The following is a 24,625-nucleotide window of genomic DNA, read 5'->3' on the forward strand; positions in this document are numbered from 1 at the left end:
CAAGTTTTTTGTGAAGAAATCTGGCTATTGTCCTACCAGCAGCAGAAAGATTTTGTAGTCGCACTTCTACTGCTGGGTGCAAAGGTGAGTACATGAATAAAGATATCAGGGTTCAACCCTCCATTCTAAGTTAAGTGTGTGCAGGCAGACACATGTCGTCTTCAACAGACAAATGGCAGTCATGAAAGACAAAGCAGTGTGCATGTGCTGCTTTAGGCAGTAAAAAGCTCTTGACACCGCACATTGGCACTAGCCGGTGGTGCTTCAGCACAAATCTCCTGTGCCCTGGCTGTGGAGGGAAGAGCTCCCTGCCTTACCCTGACCAGGAAGAAAGTAAACTTTCTGCTTCAGACTGCAAGCTGCAGACACATGGAGACGCCTCCCAACAGAGCCTTGGAATCTCTAGGGGCATGGAAGAACTGTGTGAACATGGAAGAGAAGCAAGAGCAGCAGCCATGTTAAGAGAGGTGTACTTCAATCACTCTTTAATAGGAATCCAGACAGTTGTTTTTTTCAGGGCTCTCTAAAACAACATTTTTGCAGGGAGGAGACCAACCCAAACCCCTGCAGTAAGAGCTGCCTTGTTCACGTCCTGGAACTGCCTGTCTGCTGAGCTGAACTCCTGTGGGGAGGAAGCCTTCTCCTTCAGTGGGGCCTCCATGGCAGGAAGAAAGGATGGTTGTAGCAATTCACACATTCTGGAGGCCAGGATGAAGGGACCGAAGCTGTGAATATGAATATTCACCAAAGTTATACACACAGCTAAATGCAAAGGACTGGCTTCAGCTCAGTCTAGGATTTGAGCACATATTTTGTTTCAATGCTAGTCTATCCAAACTAATTTGTTAATCTCTAGTAATTTTGCCCAGTGGGCCCCATCTCACAGCTTTTAGTCTTTATTCAGGCTATAAGCCCATTGACCTCAGTAAAAGCTGTGCTTTTACTTGTGCACAGGATAAAGATTGAATGAGGACCACAGGATTCAGGCTGAATATCTTGAATACCATTTAGATACGATTTCCTATGTAAAAATCTCCAAATTTCTTTAAATAAAATCATAGAGAAGTGGGAGGATGATAACAACTTCTGTGACATGATTCAGTATAATCACTTCTCAAATGTAGACATGAGGTAGAAGATAGGAAATGAACCTTTTGAAAGAAATGCAGCCTCTGTAACATGCTGGGAGTGGTCAGTGGGTAAACAAGTTCTGGCAGTGGTAAAGTTATGTGAATACACAGGAATTATTTAGTACTTTCCTCTGACTAGAAGCAGGACCACACACATACAGGCCTGTCACAAACATATATGTAGGGAATGATGACTCCAGTTCATTACATTTAGTGGGATTCCGTGTGTTTTGCTGGGCTGCTGACCTACTGCAACAGTATTAAAATGCACTGGGGCGCATTTTTTAAATTACAGAGGAAAAATGAGAGGAGCCTTTAGAAGGCTTTGCATGTACAGCCAAGTCCACACTTGGTGCATCTCTCTGAGGCTATGCTACCAGTAAGGCTGAGTAAAGCCCTGGGACTGGAACAGAAGTGCTCACTGACTTCTGTCCTACAGAAGGTCATTTAGCAAGTTTAGCAAGCTGTTCCCTAGCCGTATTTGAGTTACTCTAATTTTGTGTTATTGTGCAGTTTCACATCCCTTTCTATGCCCAGCCACGGTGAGAGGTTTTCCTGAGCTTGGTTGCCATTTGTTAAAAACAGAGGGAGTGTGCAATCGTTCACTCAGGATTCACTCAGGGACAGAAGAAAAGATGAGAGGACTGCAGGCAGGGGCTTTGAAAAAATTGAATGTTAAAGCTGGAGCTCTAGTAAGCTTGAACTCCCTTATTTTGGCTAACTCTAAAGTTGAAATTTGTGGAGTTTTCTTGGCCTTCCATCTAGATCTGACCTATCCTCTGAGAGTATGTGGATATTTTTGGCTTTTTAGAATATACTGCACAGATCACAGATCAGAAAAATTACAGCTGGCAAAAGCCTTTCCTCATTTAGTCTGTCTGCCTGTCTGTGAAGAATCATTCCCTAGAGTCTGTTCTTGTAGAATTCATAACACAATCTAGAACTAGTGAAAAGGGGAAAGTTTGTCCAGAGAAGTCTGCTATGTAAGAGAAGGGTTTGATTTGGATTTTTTTGTTGTTTCTCTTTTATTTTGTCTGGATGAAACATACGAGAATTTACGCAGTTGTCCAGCAACTGTCTGTATAATTTGGTACAGGAGATGATTTGCATGGCTATTTCTTTTTATGATAACCTGTGCTTCAGACAGATCTGGAGAATCTGCAACCACCATCTGAGCTGATTTCCTCCTGAGGTGAGAATGAAGGACTACTGCATGACATGTGAATAATGCCTCACAATAGAGGCTGTAATTTAGTATTTGCGCTATAGTAGCACTTTCCAGTCCTTCAGAATATACAATCACATGTGAGCAGTGTCCAAACCAAAATTATAACTATAACACGGCAACATCTTTCATGTCCCATAAAGTGGAAAAAAAAAAAGAAAAAAACCCCAAACAATCAGAACACTTAAAATAACCCCCAAAATGACTGCAGATCCTTGTGTTTTGATTGCTTCTAGGTCACATGCACTTCAGGGGATCTCCCACCGTGCCTACCCAGAAAGGGGGGCTGCAGGTGGTCTCTTAGCGAACCTGGTTGCGCTTCATTTTTTGTCCCTGCTTTTCACACCACGTGGAGTTTGTAGGCTCAGCCCTCTGGATCCTGCCTGGCAAATGGATGGGTAACAAAACAGCATACCGCTGGTCTGATCGGGACTGAAAGATGGTTATGTCATGTCCTCACAGAATTGTATTAAACTTCCCTTTTGCTGGGTTAAACCTGAGAAAAATAACTTCTATATTTATCCTGTTTTGAATCGCCAGTCCAAGGTTTAGCATAATGCTTTACAAATTGCATGAGCCCCATATTGTAGCTGCTTTTTAACAGGTCTGACTCTGCTTCATTAACTGGCTCCTTCTGGCATAACGCTTTCACCCATCAAATTTACCTGTTCTTAGCTGTCTTGAAAGAAACTCCAAACTGTGAGTAGCAGTTAAGACTTCTCTCCGTACCACATCTGGTATTGCTTAAGGTTATGCATAGGCTCTTAACAGTCATTTTCCTTTCTGCAGTACAAAATGAAACATATTGATTATAATTTGTTTCCACTCCCTTTTATCTTTTTTTTTTTTTAATCAGAACATGAAAATAAAATATTCAAAGAGTACTTTTCTTTTTTTTTTTCTTTATTAATGCAGCAAGTTAATTTCTATGAGAAGTAACCTTCAATGAAGGCGAAAGGATAATTTTCATTGTGATTATGCCAAATGCATGTTTTCCCGTATGAAAATCCTCTAATAATCTCCAAATATTGGATAGAGATCTTACAGTTAGGGCACAGAATATAAATCCAAGCATCCCTCAGAGTTCTATGGCATTATGAACCAATCTAATTTTGCTGTTGAGGTTATCACAATGACTTTGTGAAGCATGTGGATGGCTTTCAATAAGGCGGACTGAAGGCCGAGTGTCAGGAAATGTTATTGTCTTACAAACAAATGAGCGCAGCTGCATAACTCTGAGAACACGTGAAATCTCAATGAAGTTAGCGGGATTTACTTTGTTCATGAAAGAGGAACTGCAAGGGAAGTTGACAGGTGATAAAAGTTCCTTCTGTCCTATGACCCTTGATAACTGTTTGACTCCAGACTTGCTTTTCAGTTTTTTCTTATTTTCTTAATTTTTTTTTAAGATTTAGAATACAACAGGTTTAAGGATCCAATTAGCTTCAGTAACAGAGCCGGCATCCAAATTATTAAAGAGAAAGGAGTTCTTTTATTAAAGTACTGGGTTTGCGTTACTTTCCATTTGGAATTTGTTTTTCTTAATATCCTCTGGCATTGCAGGAAAAGAAGAAACAAAGCCCTTCAAATGATAAGGCTCAGTCTAACCTGAGAGGTGTTTTAACAGTACCCAGGTCCCATGTGTGGTGTCCCATCTGACTCTGAAGTGCAATGTGGTCCAGGGACTTTTGGACTTTTTTCCCTACTTCAACACCCTCTTTCAGGTTTTCTGCCTCTGCCTACTTCATCCACATCCCAAGTCCAGATCAAAAATGGAGCTAAAACTGTGGCATGTGCCACACCTCTCCCTGACACAGCCTGAAGGACTATTTTAAGCTTTATTAAGGCTTTGAACAGGGTTTTAAGATATTTTCTTCCATCATATTAGCTCTTAAACAATTTCTTAACAGTACACTCTTTCCACCTATGGAAGAGCTTTCTTCCAACCCATTGCCTACACTTTACAAAGGTGTTCTTCAAGATATTTCAATTTCTATTTCTTAATCTGTTTCCAGTTTCTTTCTTTCTTTCTGAAACAAGCACTTCTCTCACACCAGATTCACCATCATCTCCTTGCCCTCCTTCCTGGTGTGTTTTGTTCTGTCAGCAGGTCCCCAGCTGGGCCTTTGGATTAAGAGAGGGTGAATGACCAGTCTTTCATACTGAGGATAGTGTTCCAATGAGCTTTGTGCAGTTACAGCAAAAGAAACAGTAAAATGCTAGGAAAATTAGAACTGTATCTTCTCAATTAATTCCTTTGCTTCTGTCTTCCTCAATAACCTTGTTAGGGAGTGGGGATATTTGGGAACAGCTTTCCTGGCAAGGACAAATTATACTGTAGTGTTGCAGCTTTATTATTCCTTGGCCTCATAGCTGATGAATTTCCATTTCTTATACCATATCCAAAACTTGCCTAATTTGATCACTTCCATGCTCTAAAAGAGAGACTTGCAAATAATTCTAACATGATATTTACAGAGAGCATCTTCTTTATTCTGTCAAGTTTATCTGAAAAAGAAATATAAGCAGTGAATAAGGTCCAAGTGTCTTTTGAGAATAACCTCATGGAGTGACAAGTAAAATTATCCAGTAGAGATGGTGTGTGCCTTCCTTCGCACAGTGAAATTTTGTTTTCTGATCACACTTTTCATGAATAGAAGACATTTAAGTGTGATTCGTTGTGTTTGTGGCACCACAGGATGTTGAATTCAGACATATCTGCTGGGAACCAAGCATTATCAAGAGGATTTCACAGAGGAAAACTAATTATTTAAAGGAGCAGCTGAAATGTATTTCTGTTCTGAATGTCCCCTAGAGCCTGGCTAGTAGGGACATTCAGCCCATAAATATGGACTAAACTCTATTTTCATAATTGATTTGCAGTACATCTTTAAGTGCTAAGGAGGCCAGGTGGTTCAGCAGAGACTGCGGCTTGATTCGTGTACAATAAAGAATCTATGCATGCTGCACTCAGGCAAGTTATACCATGGACAGTTGAGGCCGATAGGAATCCATGTAATAATTCTCACTCCATCATTTTTGAACATTAGTGACTTACAGGTCCTGATCTTAGTTCTGAATTTGCCTTCGTTTTCATTGATTTTGTGGTATATCTCATGCCCACTGCAGTAAATTACTGAGATCATAAATGATGACTCATGAAGCCAAGAGTGAAGTCAATGCCATTGGGGTGAACAAAATTAATGGATGCAGGTGGATGATCTTTGTGCTTTTCTGTATCTGTTGTTTGAACCTTTTCATTGCACACGGGCCTTAGGAAGCCTGGGAATGTGATCATTTGCACCTCGGCAAATGAGCAGGGGCCTGAGGAGAGGGGATGCATGAAGGATTTCAGTAAGTTTTCAAAACTTCTCTATTTCTTAGGTAACAGTGTGGTGCGGGTCTACTAGTTCCAGGATTGTGGTCTTTACAGCAGTAGGCCAGCAGAAATTGAGGTGACATCTAAGGCAGTTATAAACTTTCTGCAGTATAAGTTTGACCTATATTTGGAACATCTTTCCCCTTTTTCAGGGCACGAGGGAAAATCGTTACTGTCATATTTATTGACAGTACTCATGAAGCACTCTTCATGCTGCCCAAAATCCTGGCATTATCTTTCCTTAGGAGGCTAAGTCACTCACAGCAAACAATAGCGGATCCTTTGAGAAATACTTTCCATATTGCATAATACACAAGTTGGGAAAAATGCTTCACTAACTTCAACAACAGAATGTTTTTTTAAGGAGGAAAATGTAGTCCAGCTGGGGGTAAAGGAGCTTGCATGGATTTACAATAGTAAAGGGCTCTTTGATAGCATTAAGCCAGTGTTACTGGCCATCCAAAGGCTGCCTGTTACCACAGACACCACAGAACAACATCACTGGTTATATGATGTGCAGCAATAGAGATTGAATTGATTTGCAGCTCAGTGACTGTAAAGTAACCATCGGTGTTTGGATGGCTGTGTGCTTCACTGACACAGATACAAGTCAACGTTTGCCAGCATGAATGTGACACAAATCTTTCATAATCCTCATCACATCAAGAGACCTACCAGAAATTAATGCCCAGTTGCCACCTGTCAATGGCAGTGTCCCTGTTCCAGGGGGATACTGGGTTTTTAAGTACTGCAAGGTCAGTCAGAAGGCTCAGACGTGTGTACCCAGCAGGGGCACCATGTGAAAGTACTTCCAAGTACTTCCAAAACATCTGATGTTTAAACAAAGACATTCTTTCTACCAAGCATGAACAATACCTGAAAGAAACAGATTGGGAACTGAAATTACACCATTACATGTTGCTTTTGGTATTTTGATGTTGCCACCATTGCAGTGGTCATCAGTGGAACAGCACTTGAATGGGAAAGTACTTGGTCACACAGTGACCCCTCTGATCAAATACAATGCCAGTGCATCTTGGGATTTCCGACATTGTAAGCCATATAGAGAAGCACTGTTACAGAAAATTTGCCAAATCTATAGGGCCTTTTAAATTCTCAAATAAAAAGCCTAAGAAATTTATGACTGTGTTGCTAGATGTGGAGGCCAAGTAAACTCACAATGTTGATCTTAGTTGTGTTTAAACTTCTCCTGCCTTCTGGCATTTTGAGCTGTAGTGGAAAGAAATAATTTACTTCTAGCAGCTTTAAGCATTTGGAAACACAGGGGTACCATGGAAGAGCATTAAAAACATAAATTATGTCATACAAATGGTCCCAGAACTGATGGTGGGTACATTTCCTCTCAGACACTGCGGATCTATTGTGATATGTGGGTGCATTAAAAAACAGCCCCTGAACAAAATGTGGTGCCAGCCCCCCGGTTACTCTGTTTATACATCAGGCTGTATTCACTTAAAACCCCATTGCAAACAAACAAATAAACACAAAGCTTGAGCTTCCAAACCCTGCAGTTCCTTGCTGAAAACATGATTGTCTTTGTTAGTTGATTGGTATTTAAAGACATTCTTCGTTTATCTGTATATATACATCATATTTGAACATGGTTAAGTTTGGGGTGGAATACAGAATGTGGTCTTCCTAGGCTTTTAATTGCTCTGCAAGTTTCACATTTAGGAAAGAATCTATTCAGCTTTTTACCCTAATAGAGACCAGAGCTCCCCACAGCAGGGCAGCTGAGCAGTGAGGCTGCAATTGTCCTCTCCAAGGCAGGATATGCTGGATGAAATCTCTTGGAGCAGAATAGCAGTCATCCATCTCCTTTGGAAAGGTTTTGGTTAAAAGAAGCTTATTTTTCATTCCCTTATGGCGCATTTAATTTTAAATGCAGGGTAAATATTGTCAAATAGTCCCAAGTACAACTGTGTGTGAGAGCAACAGTCAGATAATCTATCATGTGGAAGATTACCTTGAATTAATGCAAGGCAAAATGCAGTTAGTTGAACCCAGGGACAAATTAAGCTCTTATCTGAAAAGCAAATTTAATGAAAAAATTGTGTGTGATGTAGCATGTTCTGGTTAAGTTTATTAAAATTAGACAGTAAGATTTCCTGGTAGAAATTTTCCTTCTTGTTTTCACAAGAACTCAACTTTATCACTTTATTCCCTACCTTTGCATTTTCTTTTCACTTATGAAAAGTTTGACTCTTTCAAAGGAGAAAGAATTAATAAAGATTAAGGAGAGACAGGATGAGAGTGAATGCCTGCATGTGTACATGTACATACATGAGGAAGAGAGTATGTCATCCATGAGTTACACAGAATGGTAAGACCATATGCTACAACAGACACCTATTAAGAAAACCATGGTAGGCAAAAAGAGTATAAAAACCATCACGGCTTAAATCTAGCCTAGATTTTTAGTTATGCGTGATTAGTTTAAGCCATGTCTTAAAATTGTTGCAAATCATATTATGTTTCCAAATGTGAATACATTTATTTCCATGCAATCAGGATTTTTTTCCTGTTGTTTTTTTCCTCTTATTTTATTTTTTATGCCCTCCTCAAAATACCCTCAAGATTTTATCTTGAAAAGGCATGTTTCTCTTTCCTCATTGCAAATCCTTGGTTTTATACTAGGTACAAGACCTAAGTAAAAAAAACTTGTGCAAGAAAAAAATGCTCTTTACTCTGACCAAAATTTCATGTGATTCTCTCCAGAAAAGACTCATTATTGAAGTTTTACTTTTTAATGAAATGAGATCTAGTGTTTTACTTTGTTGTAATACAGAATGATTGCATTCTTCAGTAGCATAGACTGTTATTATTAGTTTATTCCATTTCTGAGGATCAGTCTATTAAAATACATTATAATGGTTAGGCAGAATCACAGATACATTTTATTTTATATTGAAACAGAATAATTTTTCTGAAAGTTCACTGCATGTATCCTCTGAACAAGAATATGTTGCCTGCAAAAATAGACCAGTGAGGAAAGAAAAGGGATTTGGCAAGGCTGTGTTTATTGTTCAATAAATCACAGTCACTATAGGTGACCTGCTGACTTCAAGTTCTTTAGGTCAAGGAAGCCTTTGCTATTCTGCAACTTCACCTCTTTGCTGAGCCTCTTAATCAAAAGTGTAAAGCCAGAAAGAACATCAAACAATCAAGAGCTGGATGATTGGATTGGTTATTTTAAATGACTACAGCTATGGTTGTGACAGATTTGAGGATAGATTGCATCATCTCAGCCTCACTAAGTAGGTTGAATAGCTTGGGCATTTTGTGAAAAACAGCTCCCCTCCCTCCAAAAAAAATTTACGTGAAGCCATCACTCAAGGTACTTTGACAATTAATTTACTACACATGTAAACACTACAGGGATGGCAAAAAATTTCTGGTATCTGCTTTGCCATAATAGAAATGAATGATAATTTTTAATGGCTTTACTATATTAACATGTATTTGCTGTGCTGTTTTATTCAAACTTATATCCTAATTCAACCTGGTAATTTTTATTGTTTCTTGTGATTTTACCTGTGTGGTTTATGACACATTCATATGTGAGAGGCCTACAAAGCAAATTAAGGCGCCAAGACATTAAGATTGATGTAGATCAAGCTCTTCTGTAATTTCTTAAATGTGTGATTTCCATGACAGGAAATATCACAATAGAAAACAAGGTAAAACCAAAACCAACATCTGGATCATTAACATGGGGTTGTTTTAGATAACAAGCTAGTAACATAAAGGAAGCTATGCTGCCCTTTTCTGGGATGGGAGCAGATCTGGGAATTTATACATGTGAAAGCAATCTAGAATTGTACTAGAAGCATACTGCTCACTGAAGTATCCATGGGACTGCTGTGGGATTTCGTGGGCAAAGAGCCCTTGTTTTTAGGCTGTTGGCAGAAAGGGAGCTAACCAGCAATCTTATTTAACACAGGAAAATCCTAAACCAGAAAGGTGCCAGCAAACAAAGGAGAGGGAAGACAAAAGCCACACATGGCTTAAAATTCTTCCATAATCTACAGTATAACTTGTTAATACATATCATATGCACAATTCATTCCCATCATTAGGACTTAACTTGGGGTGAATTAAGGCCTTATGACCATGCAAAACTGAAAGAGAAAAATTATTTTTGCAGACACAGTAAAAAGTAAAACAATAATTTTAAAACCAACAATGTTACTCAAAAGCTTGCACGGAAGAACCAACCATTAGACTCTATAGAGAACCATGATCCATAGTGTAAAAATGTTCATAATTTCTTGCTCTAGTAATTAGATCTAGACAGGAAACGTCTCTTGAAGGATTTTTTTAGGTGAAAATGAGCTCTTGAGGAGGAGGAATCATGCACAAATCAACCCATTTTATAGAGACATTTTAAACTATTTCCCCCTAAAATTTATAGAAGGTATTTCCTTTTCTTTTTTCCCTCTTTTTTTTTCTCTTTTTCCCGCCCACTTCAATCAAATCCTTTACTTTTCTAGAGAGCAAATTCTGAGAGAAAAAAAATTAAAAACAACCTGAACAATCTTTATTGATAATGTGTACTTGAAGGAAGATCTTCTCTAGAGCTCTACTATTAACACACAGCAAAGCAAAAACTAGGAAGATTGAAGGCAGACACAATATGGTTCTAAATTTCCTTCAGAGCTTAAATGCCCCAGATCTGCTTACCTCCCAAAAAAGAAGAGTGCAGACACCCTCCTATCATTGGCTTTTAAATAAAAACAAGCTCAACAAACTGGTGTTAATAGTCAGATACTCTTTTCAGTTGTGTCTGGTTATAGTCATGGAACATATATCTTTGTCACATAAGCTATTCCAAAAACTGAGATGGGAGTTATGTGCTGCTGTTATCACGGACTGATCAGATACTACTGCACTACTTCTTTGTGCAGAACTATGGTGCAGTATTACAGCAATATCTTACCCCCATTCTTGAGGATTTTATGCATAAATAGAAGAAATTGGCTTTCTATGTTTTAAAGAATAAAAAAGAATAAAGAGAAAATGAAGAGAGACTCAAACAAACACATGGACATTACAACTATGGCTCAGTGTATGCATTTATTGCACTCTTTTTTGCTTGATAGAAAGTATTTTTCTAATGAAAATTTTAATTTACTGCATATATAATTACCTTTTATGCCATGGGAAATACAGAAAACAATTGCCCTGATATAAGGCTAATAAAAAAAAAAAAAGCTAAATAGCTTCCAGAAGAATTATTTGATCACTGTAATGTGTGCTTTAAGCTAAAATGTTCTTGGCTCCCTAAAAAAAAATAAATTCCAGGTTGAAAACTCTGCATGACTATTATAGATTGATTCATTCTATTGAGGCTAAGATTATACGAAAAATGTATTTCTGTGACTTGTTGTGCCAATATAAACAAATACAAGTTCCTTCCCTGGTCATTTGCAAATTATTTGGAGAAACTCTAGAGATGAGAAGAATGATTGAATGCAGTAATGTCAGAGGGGAAAAGAAAAATAGAAGTAAAATAGATGAAAATTATAACAGGCAAAATGGGAGGGGAGAGAAGACTAAAGACTGGAAAAAGTTTAAATCCATGGAGAAGTATTGGTAACATTCATCTGCTGTGCTTGTTGGAGAAGACAATGTTGGGGAGAAAGATAGTGATACAACTAAGGCTATAAAGGATGGCCTAGGCTTCACTAATATCCCTTTACAAGACTGTGGGTGTCCCTAAGGTTATGTTATCTGTAATAAAAATAGTTAGAAAAAGTAACTTAAGATTTGTCAATGTTTTCTCCAAAGATGAGACACAGTGAGTGCAAAGATTTTGATTCCTTTCGTGATAGACTCTATGTTCCTTTTCCCTTCCCGTGTCCTTGGACCAGTTCCAATCATATTTGGTTGTCTAGATCTTCTACACTGTTAGTTTTTTGATGTCCTTACTTACATAAATAGGAAAGTACCGGTGGCTGTGTTCGGATATCTGTGGTCCTTGTTTTATGCCTACATAAGTGATTCAGATTTAGAGCAAAGAAGCTACCTGTGGTTATCCCTTGACTAGCTGGTGAGGGATCAACCTCAGGGTGGCCATCAGAAAATACTGAGAAGAAAAAGAAAACCCCCATCTGATGCACTGACTTGTAGCACGTCTAATTTTTAGGGACCTGATTTTTTGTTGTTCAATAGTTGGTGTCATACCAGACATCTGGGTATGTTAAGTACCCGGCATTATATTGATTAGTCCAAAAGGCTGTCAGATCCCCTGCAACCATGCAACATGAGGGTGGCCAAGTTTGCTCTCAAAATGTTTTGTTGACTGTCTTTTAGCAAGTATGAAAAGAAGTCTGAGGATAGGGAAATTGATATTCAGTACATGGAGGTCAGGGTGCAACTTCAACATCTGTCTGTCATCACAGTGTAGCTTGGCTTTGTGGTGTTAAGAAGTCATTGGACTTGTTTTAACCTGCAGATGCCTCTTCGTGCCAAGGAGGCTACCTAAGCAGTGTTTGCAGTGACTTGGATGCTGCTGATGTCTTGTCTGTATGTTTGGGAGCAAGTGTCTTCGTTAGTTGGACAAAAAAACCAAAAACAAAACATTAAATACCAAAACATTAAAACCGATGCTATCTTGCTTTGACAGTCTTCTGCACTGTAATATTGGATTCATTCTTTCCCAGGTCTCAGTGAACACATTCAGAGACAAATTAAGGAAGCAGCACACTGCTGGTCCTCAGTGCCACTAAAAAAGTTGAGTAAATGAGTTAAAAGAAAAATATTAGCAAACCTGAGTCTCACCCCTTCTAAATCATGTACCCAAAGAGTTGCAAGATGGTGGACCCCAGGACTTTTTTATATCATGGACTGGGCCGTCAGCCAAAGGACTGCTCCACCCCCCACCCCCTTTAGACATTTGTGTCTCATTAGCTCATGACAGATTATGTGGGCTGGGTGATATAATCTCATATAGCATGACTCAATTCAATTCTTGCTGGAAAGAACTTTCCTCGGATGTATAGAAACTTGCCTTGAATGATTGACTATCCCTGCTACTTGCAAATCAGCAGGCAGTCTGATGGCTGATTTACCTGAGTATTTTCTCAAATACAGTAGTTTTGCACAATTATTCTACCACGGTGTTTCTTGTGCTTATGTAAAAGGTCATATAACATGAAAAATGACAGAAACTGACATATTTTTCACGTACCCAAGTGATATTTTTTCAAGTGGAACAAGGGGTGACTTAGCAAACTAATTGCTGTTCTTTGACACACACAATGGCAGTGAAATAATGCTAAAAAAGGCACTGAAGGTCCTTTGCAGTGGAACATGGTTACTGCATTTAGATTGGCTTTGGAGTGACTTCTGAAGAATGAGTTCAGAGTTCACATCAACTGGAATTTTGAACTTCTGTTTTAGTCCACTAGATGGTGATCCTTTTAATCTGGATTCAGGTAACCAAACGTGACTCAAGCCATTAACCATAAAAAAACCCCAAACTCGAGTAGGCAGAATAGAAAAACTTGGTTACGATATGGCATGATTTACATAATAACCTATAGGAAAGTATTACAAAACATGGCTGAGAAATTGCTTGAGCACATGACTGTAGCATGCCTTCAGCAATATATCAATAGGAATTGTGAGACTCAGTGTCCAAGAAATCTAAACTTGATCTCACTGTCTTCTGACTGCAAGAGTTTGCAACTTCCAAGCTGCAAGCACCTTTTGGAAGCTGGTAATGACTACAACAAGGCGTGTTGATTATTTGAGGCTGCCTTCAACACACAATCATTCAAGCATATTTGATTTTCTGCAGAACACACACAAAATTCCATAAATAATATTAACATAAGACAAAGGCTTAGGGTACAGTAATAGAAATGTTTTATTAATCAAATATATTTACATTTCTTCATCTTCTTTTTAAATGTGTGCCTGTTATTTTCATTTAAACACAATGTAATCTTTACATTTGATATCACAAGAATACAGCTACATGCATGACTTAATTGGTCCTTTACCATAAAAAAGAGGCAATTTTATGAAGTTTAAAAAATGCAAGCAAACTGTTGATCTTTCTAATAACAGTGTCATTATTATTTTTATTACAACACAGGACCCCTTCAGCATACTCTACATCTATAGGGTGGATTTATGGACTTTTTCAGATTGACTTGATGATGTCAAAACTTCTAAAATCGAGGAATAAAAAGAAATTTCATGCAGTCCCAGAATATTTTATTTTCTGGAATCTTATCCACGGGAAGGACTTGCATGGAACAGAATAGCATTCTAATTGTAATTTCTAAAAAAATTCAAAGCAAATTAACTACTCTTAAAAACAATGAGGACTTAATTTTGGACATACACCTATTTATTTGTTTGAAATCACACCATTTTTTTCAGATATAAGACAGCATCACATAACGCAATGGCACCATACAAAAAATAAATATGAATTTAAAGGACAGATGATGGTACCAAAAGTAAAAGATACACACATAATTTCTTGTAAGTTTCTAGTATGTAATGTGCTGTAATTTTTATATTATTCCAAATTCAGGTTTCTTTCATGGGAAGAAAATCAAATTGTATTTAAAACTATCATTTTTAGGGGCTATAACTGTAGGTTTATAAAGGACCTAAAGTCTTGCTGAAAGGCATAACTCTATGAACATATAAAATTTAATTCCACACTGAAAAAGAATCAGAACTAGGCACAGTTGTTAAGTATGATTTCCAACATGTTCAGGGTTGGACAAAAAAATTCAAAACCCAAAAACTTGTATTTTTTTACCAGACTACAAAACAGAGATGCCAAGTGCTTCAGAAATTCTGAAATGGCAGGCACATAATCACTACATTTAAAGATAATTGTATTACCCTTACTGCTTTAGATTACTGTGTGCAAACACATATTGTATGCAGAATAGACCTAAATGTACATTGTTCTGCTGATAAACAAACTGAAACTCATTCAGCATTTGGGAAGTGTAGACAGGAACTGGATTCTGTTTAGTCCAAACCTAGAATATATTTTAGCTTGTTCATGTTGGTTTTGCATTTGCCATACTGTAACAGAATGCCAAATGTCGTATTTGAGAAAACGCCACTCTGAAATCATGGGTTTTCACTGTATTGATTTTGTATGCTGCCAAAACTGTTGTAAAAATGCAATGTATAAATAATACAATATTTGAAATTATGTTTAGGCATATGGAAGGACAGAGTGATTTACACTAGAAAGAATTATTTGGAAGGAAAATAAAATAATGTCTGCAAACACACTACTCTAGTGCATTTTTTAAAAAATCCAGTACGATCTTGAAGTAATTGATCTTTACTTCACACCCATTCAGCAGAATATTTAGACATGTTTAAATGAAAACATACAAGTAAGCCTACCTGTAGTCAGCAGGGAACTTGCAATATCTGTAAGCACATACTTAGGTACTATTTGCACTACAGGACTTGAATACAGTGGAGTGCTCTTCACTGCCACTAACCTTGTCCCTGAACACCAGGGCATGGTTAGATAATGCAACAGCACAACTCACTGATCTAACAGAGCTCATGTTTGCTTTTCATTACACTTTCCCACTTACTCTATTTATAAATTTTCTGCTCTCCTGGTTTTTTTTTAACTGTTTGCTTGCAGAAATGATCTATAGATGCTGTCTGAATGTTAACTAAAAGTTGGTGCCTCCCCAGAATGTTACTTTACATTAAGTCACTTAAGGGAAAATGTGAACTACCAGGCATGAGTGTCTGAAAGGTTTAGGATTTTATTTTGGTTTCTCTGTTTCATTAGCCTTGCTAGGAACAAAACAATGTTCAAATAGTCACGTTTAAGTTAAAAGTCTTCCTACCCAGCTTCCCATGCTTTGAACCTAAAAACAAACAAACAAACACATTTATATAGTTGCTAAGAGTTTCTCATAGTTTTGAGGATAGAATCAGGCAGGTGACAGAATTGCTCACTCCCCATATCTCTGCACTGAGAAATAGAGCTGAAAACTCATAGGGATGAAGCTTCTGTATGAGATAGTCTGGTACTTGCTAGAACAATGATAAAAAAATCTTTTTTTCCCAAGATGTTTTTTACATTTTTAATGGCCAAACACAAATACTCCTGAAGTAATTCCCTGCAAAGTTTTGGAAACTCCAGATTCTGCAGTGTAGTTTCTGCAATATAATAAATGAACATCATGCAATACGGATGTCTTAGTTTTTAAAGTCCTTTTAAATGCATTTGAATTTTATTGTAAGCACTTCTTCTGCTTGAGCTCTTTGCAGAATTCATAAATGGTCTGAACCTGGTATTAAATTTGTAGCTGATTCCGTCTAGCCCTTTACAGAACTGGATACTTTATTCTCTACCTATTTAAAATCATCCCCATAAATGTGTTTAAAATATTTAATATAATCAACTGAGCCCTTATGAGACACTCAGCACTTCAGTTTTGGTGCAAAACTGAATTATTCTGTTTTAATCCCCATAATCTCCACAATTTTATTTTGCAGTTTTACCTTATGATAAAGCATGACCTCAGACTGCTTAGGTTCTGCTTCTTGGTGATCGTGGTTTTCTTTCTTTTATTTTAATTTCTTTTTTTTTTTTCCTGTTTTTTTTCTGGTTTTTTTCCTTTTTTTAAAACACTTTTATCAATCTACAGCTCTAGCATTGAGACAACCAATATATAAACAAACACTGCTGGTCTCTAAAAGTGAAAACATAATTTGATTAGACAAAATCATGAAATGTGAAATACATCATGGATAAAAGCATGAATAAAAGCCAATGTGGAAACTGTTAAATCAAACCAATGTAAAGATATCTGAGCTTTTTACATTGATGTTGGGAATATTTTGGCTTTCTTCATTCACTGTACCAGGCAAATTTCCATTAAGTGAATACTATGAAGCCTCCAAGAAATTTACAAAGAGTCTGTGTTCAGATTTATCTTTTGTTTTGAAACTCAGCCCCACTGTATTGAAAGCTTCATCTAATACAGGAGCACTTCCAATTTGATCCAAATAACTGACTAAAAATATTAATGGACTATAGTTTGGATTTCTGATTGGTTTTCCTAGAAATCAATGTGATGTTAAATGAGTTGCCCAAACTAAAAGTATCTTCTTGGTTTTCTGCTCTGCATAATATGATTTACACATGGACTGGAATATTTAGTGTTTAAAATACTTTCTACCGCCTCTGTTTTTCATAGCTATTAGACTGAATTTGAAAGCTCTATTAGTTTAACATAGTTTTCCTACTTGTTTCTTTATATAATGTATATTTGCAGATATACAACATTCCATTTTTTTTTTACTATTTTTTCTTTTTGTTTTTGTTTTTTGTTTCTTTTTCCACAGAATGCCAATGCCAATGCAAACTACTTGCATGAAAAAGTGCACACAGTGTGAGGCATGAGACTATGGAAATGGAATGCCCTTTGGTCTGAGGTGACTGACACTGACCCAGGTGTAGCTCTTGATCACTTCCCATCCCACACAGCAACTTCTATTACAGCCATGTCAAGATCAACTTAGCCCAGCCCAGCCAAACGTACAGATTACATCTGGGTCCTTGGAGTCATGCTATAAAAAAAGGTGCAACAATAAACAAGTCCATGTGCATTCTCAGTCATAACTATGAGCAGAAGGACCCTTGAGATTCCTCACTTTGGCATTAAATAACAATTATAAAGGCTTTTAGAATTAAAGCAATACATGGAGGGACTTGAAATGTTAACAGCCCCAAGTAACTTGTCAATTGAAATAAGACTCATCCCTAGTCATAAATAAATAATCTCTTTCCTGGTCTCACTTCCATGCCAGGATCAATATCTCTTAACATCTTACTTATTTTATTACTGCTTTTGGTTTTCTGGGACTGATTGAAAGTTGCTCAGAGGAAATCTTTGGTTTTGCTTAAGTGTCCGTGACATTTAATCATGACTTTCCTTGCAGTTTAATTCCAACCAGTCAATCAGTTAATCCACTTCAATTGATTCTGTGCTCTCTGTTATTGGCTTGCACTCATTGGGCATCCTCTGGTGTCGACTCAGCTGGGTGGCTTGTGTGAAGCTCCTCTCACACCTCTCGCACCTGGTGAAGGCAAGAAAGAAAATTGAGACCAGGGAGCTGCTTTGGCGGGGGTGATGGGCTTTGTCTCATCCTGCCTAATCAGAACAGACACTCAAAAGTGGCTTCAGATTTTACTGGCTCAAGAGGTTTAATTGGTGGCTACTTCCAAGGCCTTGATGCCTATGATGGGACAAGGCCTGTCTGATTCAGAACAGAGGAATCTGTCAATAGACAGGGGGAAGGTGATTTCTCCAGGGGGGCCTGTCCTGCTGTAGCTCTGATCGCTGTCAGTTCAAATAGATAAAGAACAAAAAGAGATTTTTAGGAGTGAGCCATCAAAGAAGCAGCTTGTCTGCAGTTTTCTGCTCTGTAACCCCTAAGAGAAATTGATGACAAATAGAATTTCACCTTCTGCTTTTTTAAAATCCAGGATTGCCTATTGGAGGATGAGAAATCACAAAGCAGTAATCACTCAGTCCTAGAAAAGAGAAAACTCTTTGTTTATCTGATCTATATAGTGGGATTCATTTTAAATAGGCACATAGAGATAGTGGTTACTTAATTATCTGCGAACATCCACAAAATTTGAAAAATCTGTGAGTTGAGCAAGAGCTCATAAGAGCCATCAGTGTTGCCTCACTGTCTTTTACATTGCCTCTGTCTCTAGGCTGTCCTCTCTTAGAGAACCATAATCTTTGAGAAAAATACTGTGTGAATGAATGAACAAAGCCATGGAATTTTGGAGAGGACAGACTAGGGGCTATTGTTACCTTGGAATTAATCCCTTATCCCTGCTCTTAAAGACAAACTACTGTATTTAATCTCCCAAATGCTGCCTCCTTAATTTGCATTCTGAGCACTAGAGAGGGTTGTTTGATGAGTCAAACATCATCTGGATGGAGCAGATCCTCCTTGTGTGTTGCTCGTTCCAAAAGCCATCTTTGGTTTAACGGTACCCTGTGATGTTTTATCTTCAAATAAGATTATCATAAAAGTATCACTACAATGAATTCTTCACCTTCAAAGAGATGTGAGGAAAACACAGGACTCAGCTAATTAATTTTAATCTTTCTCTCTTCACTGATGTGCGTGATAGAAAGTGAACTGTCAGTGATCTGCTTATTAAAAAAAAATATTTACACATACCCATAATTGTGGGTATTCTTCACATTAGTAATTTTTAGTGATAAAGTTCTGCTTCAGGAGTATTTAGCACAGACGTTACAGAGTTACAGACGTTACAGAGTCATTCATCCAGGTTACCATACCAATCTAAAATGTCTACACTTTTAAGTTGTATTTCCTCGATTGTCTTTCATGGAATATTTTTAGCATCCTATGCCACTGTTAAAAACTGCACTGTGATCTTGACAAATGTAAAATGTCAGCTTTAATGTATCAGACCTATCAGCTCAATGAAAATAACTCAGAAGTATTGATTACTTAATGATTTTTGGGGTATTCATTAACGTCTATGTGCAGATCATCCACTCTCCAGAGCTCCTGAAGTGCTGATGACACATTAGTGTACTGCTGATTGTTTATTAGAAAACTGATTACTTACTGGATTAGTGTGTCAAAATATACTACCTTTCATTGCTTGACAAACTTGCAAATTATTGTATTATTTTTATATACATACATATATATCTATCACAGAGGCATTATAATCAATTTTAAGGCTGGGGGTTTAACTTAGTCTGTGTGAGATATTACTGTCTGCTTGAACTTGATAGTTTTGTTATTTTGATGTCTACAAAGACAAGTACTTTGCTTGCTGAGTAATAGGAGGCTTGGATCCTTGCCTAACTAAGCTGTAAGTGATACAGTTGCAAAATAACCTATAAAATCAGGTGTGACAACATCCGATTTTATGAGAGAGGGTAAGTAAATGAAATACAGGGTAACAGGATGCCTAGGTACCTGTAGTGACTTAGGCTATAAAGTGATCAAAAGACAATGTCACCCACTAAAATCATTTGCTGTGGCAGGCCTCCTCACCCTTTCTGGAAGTAGTCTGGGAGGCTAGAACTGGGCACTGCATTCACTCAGCACCTTGCATTGCTCATGAAAGTACAGAGCAAGGTTTACCATATTTCTTTAAAATGTAACTTCCCATCCTTTATCCACAAGATTCTTCTGTTGTGGGAGTGCTCTACCTTCCCAGATACAGGCTGATGCACTAACATAAAGTCACAGGAAAGAAGGATGCTAGAGAGAGAACAGAAAAAGAATAAATCTCTTACTACAAGAATCTACCCTTTGAAAAGGAGGGCTGTGGATGCCAAGTGTTGCTGCTGGTCAAACTGTGATGTCTGCACGTATACAGCCCTTGGGCAAAAGTCAGAATAAAGCCTCTGGCAAGGAACTTAATTCCCCTATCTTTCTCTTGTACCTGGATAACCTTCAGATAGTACCCAAGGTGCCTAGGATTTTTTAGGCACTTCCAAATGATGTGGCTTTCGGGACCATAGTTTTGGATATATAAGTACCCAGCTTATGGGCAGAGATCTGTACTAGGCTCCTGATTCCTCTTTTCAGTGTGTTCCAGAGAAGTTGTTACTGGATACAAACTGATAGAAAAGGTGAAGATAATAGTGTCACAGCAGTCAGCATTACTGTCTCACAGTAGGTAGGAATGGGAGGAAGGGCAGGAATATTTTTCTTCTGAGTTGTGATGTACTCTCTGTAGTCTCTCCTTCTATCAACCATTCTTTCCCAGCCCATCATAGCAGAATAACCACTCCCATAAGCTCTGTCCATGAGACTGGTGACCATGTGTGTGTTTTCGTGTGCACATTCCTGTACCATAACCCATACATGTTTAATGTTGTGGTGGAAAGTTGAACAGTAGTCAAAAACGTCAGAAAGGATAAAGAGTCCATATCCCTTGTGACCACCCACCAAGCAACCATGGGGCTGAGCCCAAGCCTGACTGCTAGACATACCAAATTTTGGCTAAGCCGACACCGTAGATACATGTATTGGCAATAATGACACTTATTAACTGAGATAAAATTTAATTTCCAGTTAGGGCCATCTGATGGCATTCGAATGGAATTTAAACAGCCCCAGACACATATAGGTTCAAAGCAATCCCAAAGTCCTCAAACAAGTAGATACCATCAGTGAAAACTGGATCCATATATTCTCCTTTTACAATGTATGTGTACACTATAATTGTAAGGAACAATATATTATAGCATTCAATCTACTCAGTCTCAAGGCTTCACTCTACCATAGGGTTTCCTGGTATGATTTGCTTGGGTTGAGGTGGTAAGCAGAATTGTTGTTGAGTTAACAAAGTGCACCGATAGTTTAAGGATATTTCTACCGTACTGGGGTTTCTGATTTTGTTTAGATAGCCCTCATTGTTATAGGTCTGCTTGTTTGCTTCACAGTGCTTTCAAAACATTGACATTGAGGATTATAGAGAGGATTGGTTTAATTTGCACATTTATATCAACCTCTGTGAAAGGCTTTGGATGGAGAAAATGCTGAGGGTCTATTTTAGAGAAAAATATATTGATTTGATACTTTCAAAATAAACATTTTAAGATTTCATTCAACAAATACATTTAACACTAGATTTTAAACTCCTTTGAAAGGGTAACAAAAATCCAAGAAAAACAACCAACCAAAAAAAACCCCACTTGACAACACTGAGACATCACTGCAAGTACAACATACATATTCAACCTGAAATGAATGCACCTCAGTTTTGCATTTCAGTAAGAAACAGTGTAAAGCATGTGAGCTACTACAAGCTGAAAGAATCTTTCCTCTTAATTCTTCTGGGTTGATTCCTAAATATTAGATCTTCTCATAACCCCTATTCTGCAGGCAAGTCCCCTTAGCATTTTTTTTATTTTGCTGAAATGGAAGCAGGGAGAGGGTGAGAAAAAGTTTAGAGAAGGGAGGTGACAAATAATTTTCCTTTTTTTCCTACATTTTAATTTACTTAAGAGCTTTGTTCCCAGACTACCAGCCATAGTGGAGTCTTCAGTAAGATAAGAATACACAAAAACTTTACAGTGGTGAGGCTGGCTTGATAGCTTGTGATGACATGAAAAGAAATCCCTCCTAACTGGACCTGCAGTCCAGGCAATTCAGCTAAAGCTTTGACTACAGATAACCTCACTTAGCATTGTTATCTTAATGAAAAGCAAATAGAAAAGTCTTCCACCATACATTCAAAGTTACATAGGACCTACAAAGAAAATGCCTTCTCACAGAAAAAGCTTTTTAACCAATCCCAAACTTCCTCTTACAATTAATTTGAAATATTTTTTAAAATGCTGTCCTTGTGTGTTCACCATTTTAAAAACCAAGTTCTGGAAATAATATGCATACAAACATACTTAGTGTTTAACACAGCTGACTTAATCAATGCTCACTCTAATTTATCTGTATACCACTTAAGAACAGAGCTGCCTTATTGCACTAGAAATCATGAGATTGCGTTCACAGCAGAAACACATTTAAAACTGAACTTAGTAACATCTTCAAAATTATACCTGTTATTTTTAAAGTAAATTAGCTATAGTTTGATTAATTTATCTATGCATGACAATTCTTTATAATATTAATAATATTAGTTAATAGAAGTGTGTAAATCACCACAAATACAAACTTCTCTGAGGTACAGAAACACCATCTCAGTGGACTTTTCCATCATACATTTTTTTTTTAATGGAAAGTTTAGATTCAAAATTGCTTCATAAACAAACATTTTAAACCTAAATTGTATTATCAAGATACAGATATCCTGTTTGTTCTCTTTATGGTTCTTTCTTACTAGAATTTGTTGAGGGTTTTTTCCTAAACTTTCTTAATACCGGATCTTGTGCAGCCCTTTTCCAAAGGAGGATCTAAATGGTGATGAGACATCAAGATGAGCTGCAGCTATCTTTTTTCCCCAGCAGAGATAGTAGATTGATGTCTGGATAAGTTTTCTGCCCCTCCTCTCCCAAATGCAAGCAGCCCCGTGTAAAAGACAAATCTGCCCTTTTGAACAGCTTGCAGGATCAAGGCTTATGTGTTCTCTTATCTGACTAGCAGGGATGGGAAGATCTGCAGCTCCAGTTTTAGCTTCATGTGAAGTTCCTAGTCAGCTTACTACAGATACTTCAACAAGCCTTCCAGAGAGAAAATGGTACTACTCTTTCTAGGGCTTAAGGAAGAAACTGAAGAAACATCTTGCAAGATTGAAATTAGGCCATACATCATAAAGAACCAGTACAAAGCATACACATTTTTTTTTGTTGCTCTGTCCTGCAACTTAAGGAATAGTCAGACACATCCTGGAATACTTAAATGCTTCCACATGATCAGGGCAAAACAAAAAATCCAACCAAACAAATCCCAGATCACTGGTTAGTTGTAGTACATACCTTAAGCTCTTTCACAAATGAAACTGTGCTGTAATCAAGCTCATTTTGGAAAAGGGGAAAAAATTAGTAAACCAAAGGGGAAAAATAATGACTCTAAATGGGGCAAAATAGCGCATCTATTGGAAACATGACAAAAACAGGATGTTAACGAAAAAAATTAAGTGGAGTCAACAAGGTTACACATAAGTAACACCTTAACATTAAACGAAATCTATTTTCCATTTTGACCTGGAAACCTCTTCCTTTAATTACTAAAATCTATTTACACAGCAGCTAGATAAAATCAATCTGATTGCTCACACCATTTTTGGCTCACTTTCTATAGGCTTTGAGCATTCAACAGAGGGGCTCAAGAGAAGCCAATATTTAGATGTTCTCCGTTTCTGTGTTTTGCCTCCTACAACATTATCCTAGCCATTATTTCTGTATGCAAGTTCTTCTGTACTGGAGATGCAGCATTTTGTTCCTGGCTCTGTCCCCTCACCCACAGCAAAGACATGTATGGAGGCCATGCTTCCTTCCAACCTTATATGGAGGCAAAGCGGGTTCACCAGTATCTCTGTCGGGCTTGTTACGAGGGGTTCTGACAGGCCCCATGGCTGAGCTCTCTTACATTAACCAGATCAAAAGCACAGTTTGGCAAAAGTAGAAAAAAAAGGCAGTACAGACAGTACTCCTAGAACTGAGACACAAACTTTCTTCTACCCTTACTCCCCTTCCTCCTAGGAACATCCAGGAAGCTTCCAAAAGAAGTGATATCAATACATTAGGTGGACTTGTTCCAGTTGCAACATATATATACTCTGAGCCTGCCAGCTCAGCCAAGACAAAGACACAAGTATGGGAAATATTTCTTCTGCCTTGGAGAACACTTCCTGTTAGGTAGGCAGAGTCTTGCACAACAGAAGGTAATATACACCTGGATCAGCTGTACTATGGCTGGAAATGGGCACTGCTGGAAGATTTCTGAGACAGGTATGTGCTTAGCTTTAGTATCAGTAATTAGAAACCTCATAAATTAAAAAAGTCTGTTTAATGCAAAATCATCTTTATCTGATTACTTATTTTTTTCTTGTATCTTGGCCAACTTAACACTATCGATTTATTATTATGATCTTTCAAAACTTATGCTACAAGCCAGGGTTACATTTTCTATCCAGTGATTCTGAGACTAAAAGAAGGTGCATATTTCTCCCCCATATTTAACCAGAACCAAATTAGCTTTTAGGTGAAGCTCCATCTACCTCAGCATATAGACATCAAAGAATTATATTAACGTTCTTACAGCATGGCCTGTCCCAGTCTTGATCGTATTTTCAGCTATGGTTCTCTGGCAGCAGCTTGCCACTTAATTAAAACAATCAAGATATCATTAGAGAACAGAAAATTGCACAAGGCT

The 24,625-nt window shown here is 37.7% G+C and overlaps 1 protein-coding gene across 1 annotated transcript in view; it reads right to left on the reverse strand.

Annotated features, from left to right (window-relative positions):
- Window positions 1-13,642: 13,642 nt before the first annotated feature.
- The window catches only part of PRDM6 (PR/SET domain 6), a 77,468-nt gene continuing 66,485 nt past the window's right edge, over window positions 13,643-24,625 (reverse strand). Inside the window, exon 8 of the mRNA XM_042013096.1 lies at window positions 13,643-17,854. Within this exon, the coding sequence (XP_041869030.1) occupies window positions 17,740-17,854 (115 nt within the window). The 3' untranslated portion in view covers window positions 13,643-17,739. The remainder of the gene's footprint in view (window positions 17,855-24,625) is intronic.

The sequence above is a fragment of the Corvus kubaryi genome, unplaced genomic scaffold (genome assembly GCF_017639235.1).
Source record: "Corvus kubaryi isolate FWS band 111438036 unplaced genomic scaffold, C.kubaryi_AGA036_p1.0 split1-37296, whole genome shotgun sequence".
NCBI classification, from domain to species: Eukaryota; Metazoa; Chordata; class Aves; order Passeriformes; family Corvidae; genus Corvus; species Corvus kubaryi.